The sequence below is a fragment of the Penaeus chinensis genome, chromosome 7 (genome assembly GCF_019202785.1).
Source record: "Penaeus chinensis breed Huanghai No. 1 chromosome 7, ASM1920278v2, whole genome shotgun sequence".
NCBI lineage: Eukaryota > Metazoa > Arthropoda > Malacostraca > Decapoda > Penaeidae > Penaeus > Penaeus chinensis.
Genome location: NC_061825.1, coordinates 42,137,740 through 42,140,239, shown reverse-complemented (window position 1 = coordinate 42,140,239; position 2,500 = coordinate 42,137,740). Strand labels below are relative to the sequence as shown.

The 2,500-nt window shown below is 33.9% G+C and overlaps 1 protein-coding gene across 4 annotated transcripts in view; it reads right to left on the bottom strand.

The window, feature by feature from the left end:
- Positions 1-2,353, bottom strand: part of LOC125027039 (tetraspanin-5-like) — a 21,705-nt gene extending 19,352 nt beyond the window's left edge. For 3 of the 4 annotated variants that reach the window (XM_047615674.1, XM_047615676.1, XM_047615678.1), the window contains exon 1: positions 2,126-2,347. In XM_047615674.1, coding sequence (XP_047471630.1) covers positions 2,126-2,341 — 216 coding nt within the window. In that variant the 5' untranslated portion in view covers positions 2,342-2,347. Of the gene's footprint in view, positions 1-2,125 lie in introns of all 4 variants that reach the window. The other variant, XM_047615675.1, reaches the window with a different exon arrangement.
- Positions 2,354-2,500: the final 147 nt, after the last annotated feature.

Below are 2,500 nucleotides of genomic sequence, written 5' to 3'. Positions count from 1 at the left end.
AACAGCATTAAAATTAATCACATTTGAAATAGCTTAACAATTCTACATGAAATTTAATAAATGTAACCATTTGCTTTGTTAGCTACAGAGAAATATTTAATTAAACCATATAAACATTGAAATCTTCCACAAGAAAATGAAAAGCAGAAACTTCTCTGATGGAATATACACTAGACTAGGCACTGCCACTAAAAATAACAGACAACATGGTGCACAATCTAGAAAATATTTCAAATTGATAAGATGTAAATCTAGCCACTATAGTTCAGTAATAAAAAAATGAGAAAAAGACTATCATGATACTTAGTTTACAAACATTAACATTATTAATGTTTTGTTAATACATGAAATAATGTTTAACTTTACTTCTACAAAAGCTACTTTATTGCTAGTGAGCACAAAGAGAAAATCTGATATTATGTAGTCCACATTAGCATGATATAGAATGATTATTTAGTTTACTTCAAATGAATAAATAACTTATGAAACTACACAGTGAATGAAATAGCTTAGAATATGTTATAGATGTGTGGTTATTCCATTTTACTAATGAAAAGTGTAGAGAACTGTGATGATAATGTAGGTATTCACAACAGCTGTCTTAATATACAAAAAATATTACTACTAACTACAAGGGATCTAATGAAGACTTTGTATTCTAATTTTTAAAAAAATATATACATTATAAAGACACACAAAATGGCCTGAGGAAAAAAACATGGCTCTCAGTGGAAACATTTGAGGCAGAGTAATTAACTACAGATATGAATTATGCGTCAATTAACAAGATATATTTAACACATGAATAACAAAAGTTTGAGTACTTCTACTTGAATTAAACTGATCCTTTACTATACTGTAGTCCAAAAGTTCTCTAGTCTTTACATATCCAGAATTGCAGAAAATTAAGGGGAAAAAACACATCACATTATAGTGATACAGGTAACACATATGAATAAAATTGATATTCAAATTTTTTACAAAACATCTTTTCATTGACCTTTAACATTAACCCATTCCCGACGGGCATGTTTCTACACATAGATGGCTACACTTGTACTAAATCACCAATGAACCATTTAAGAGTACTGCCTGTCTCGCCTGTTTACCCTTTACTTAAATCTTTACTTTAAATATTTTACGTTATCTTAATTTGCTATTACTAATGTTTATAACATTATAGTAATTATAATGTTTATAATAAAAATAACAACATCAATATTTATAGCACCACTAAAAAAATAATTTTCCCTCCAATTCAAGGAAAGGTGAAATCAGGTAAGACAGAGCCATCTATGTATAGACATTTCACAAAAAAATATAAATAATGAGCATAGCATTTTCCCCTTTTTTTATTCATTTTCCCTGGCGGCAATGGGTTAAGAATCCCAAAATTTGTTTTATTGTTAGTAGTCCACAAAGTTTACACGATTTGGAGTGGTAGAGTTGTACACAATTTCAACATCCTTGTTTATATTCAGTTCAGTACTGATTTATATGACCTAGAACACAAATAGCCACTCATCTCAGATTTATCTATTGCAATACCTTCACATAATTTTGTCTATTTTTTTTCCTTCTCTCTCATGTTGCATAACTTTATTATCACCAACTTGCTGAAGCAATACCATAGATGAAAAGTCTTATTTTTGGTCATTCTGATCATTACATGCAAAATAAAGTGGCTGTGGGAAACAAACTATACCATAATTTTCAATGAGAATATTATCAATTAACTTTCTTCTGCTTCTATTTCAACTCTACAGAATCCGATTTCATCAAAAAAGTTAATTTCCCATACAAAGAGCACCGAAAAGTCATTACTCCAGGGCAAGGAACGTGCAAGGAAGTACTGTAACGGTACACAATACACCGATGATATGGGTCCAGGAAGTGGTAACACGGTCGGGTCCTCTCTTTGTCTCTCGTGCAATTTCTTCACAAAATACAAAATTCGATGTTTGTCACTCTTCACTTGCTTAGAATTAACACTGTTCGCGTGCATGTTTCAACACGAGGTCGTGGGCGTATAGGATCACATAAGCACAAGGAATCGAGCTTGACAGTTCCTCGAGACAGAGAGAAAAAGGTCAACAAGAGGGATGTAAACACTGGCAGTACTCACCCAAAATATAACATTGAAGCCAAATATGACATATTTTAGGCAGCAGCTGACTTCACTCTGATCCCGTCTATATCGTTTGACTGGCATTTTGACCAGTGTGTGTGCCTGGGAGCGGTAGATTAAGCTAACGCCACCATCACGGCCGCCGCACTCTCTCTCTCCTCTCTCCTTCGCCGAGGTTCCTCCGTCCGCTGCCAGAGGACGCGCGGGGACCATAGAGAACGAGGCTGGAAGGAACCTGCAGGGGAGACGTTAATAAATTGCGTTGTTTCAAAGCGATCTGGGGCCTCTATGCGTACAGGTTCTGTATTAAGTATGTGTGTAGATATATACAACTACCGAAGATGATATAAGGTAAATAAGCATCCACAGATA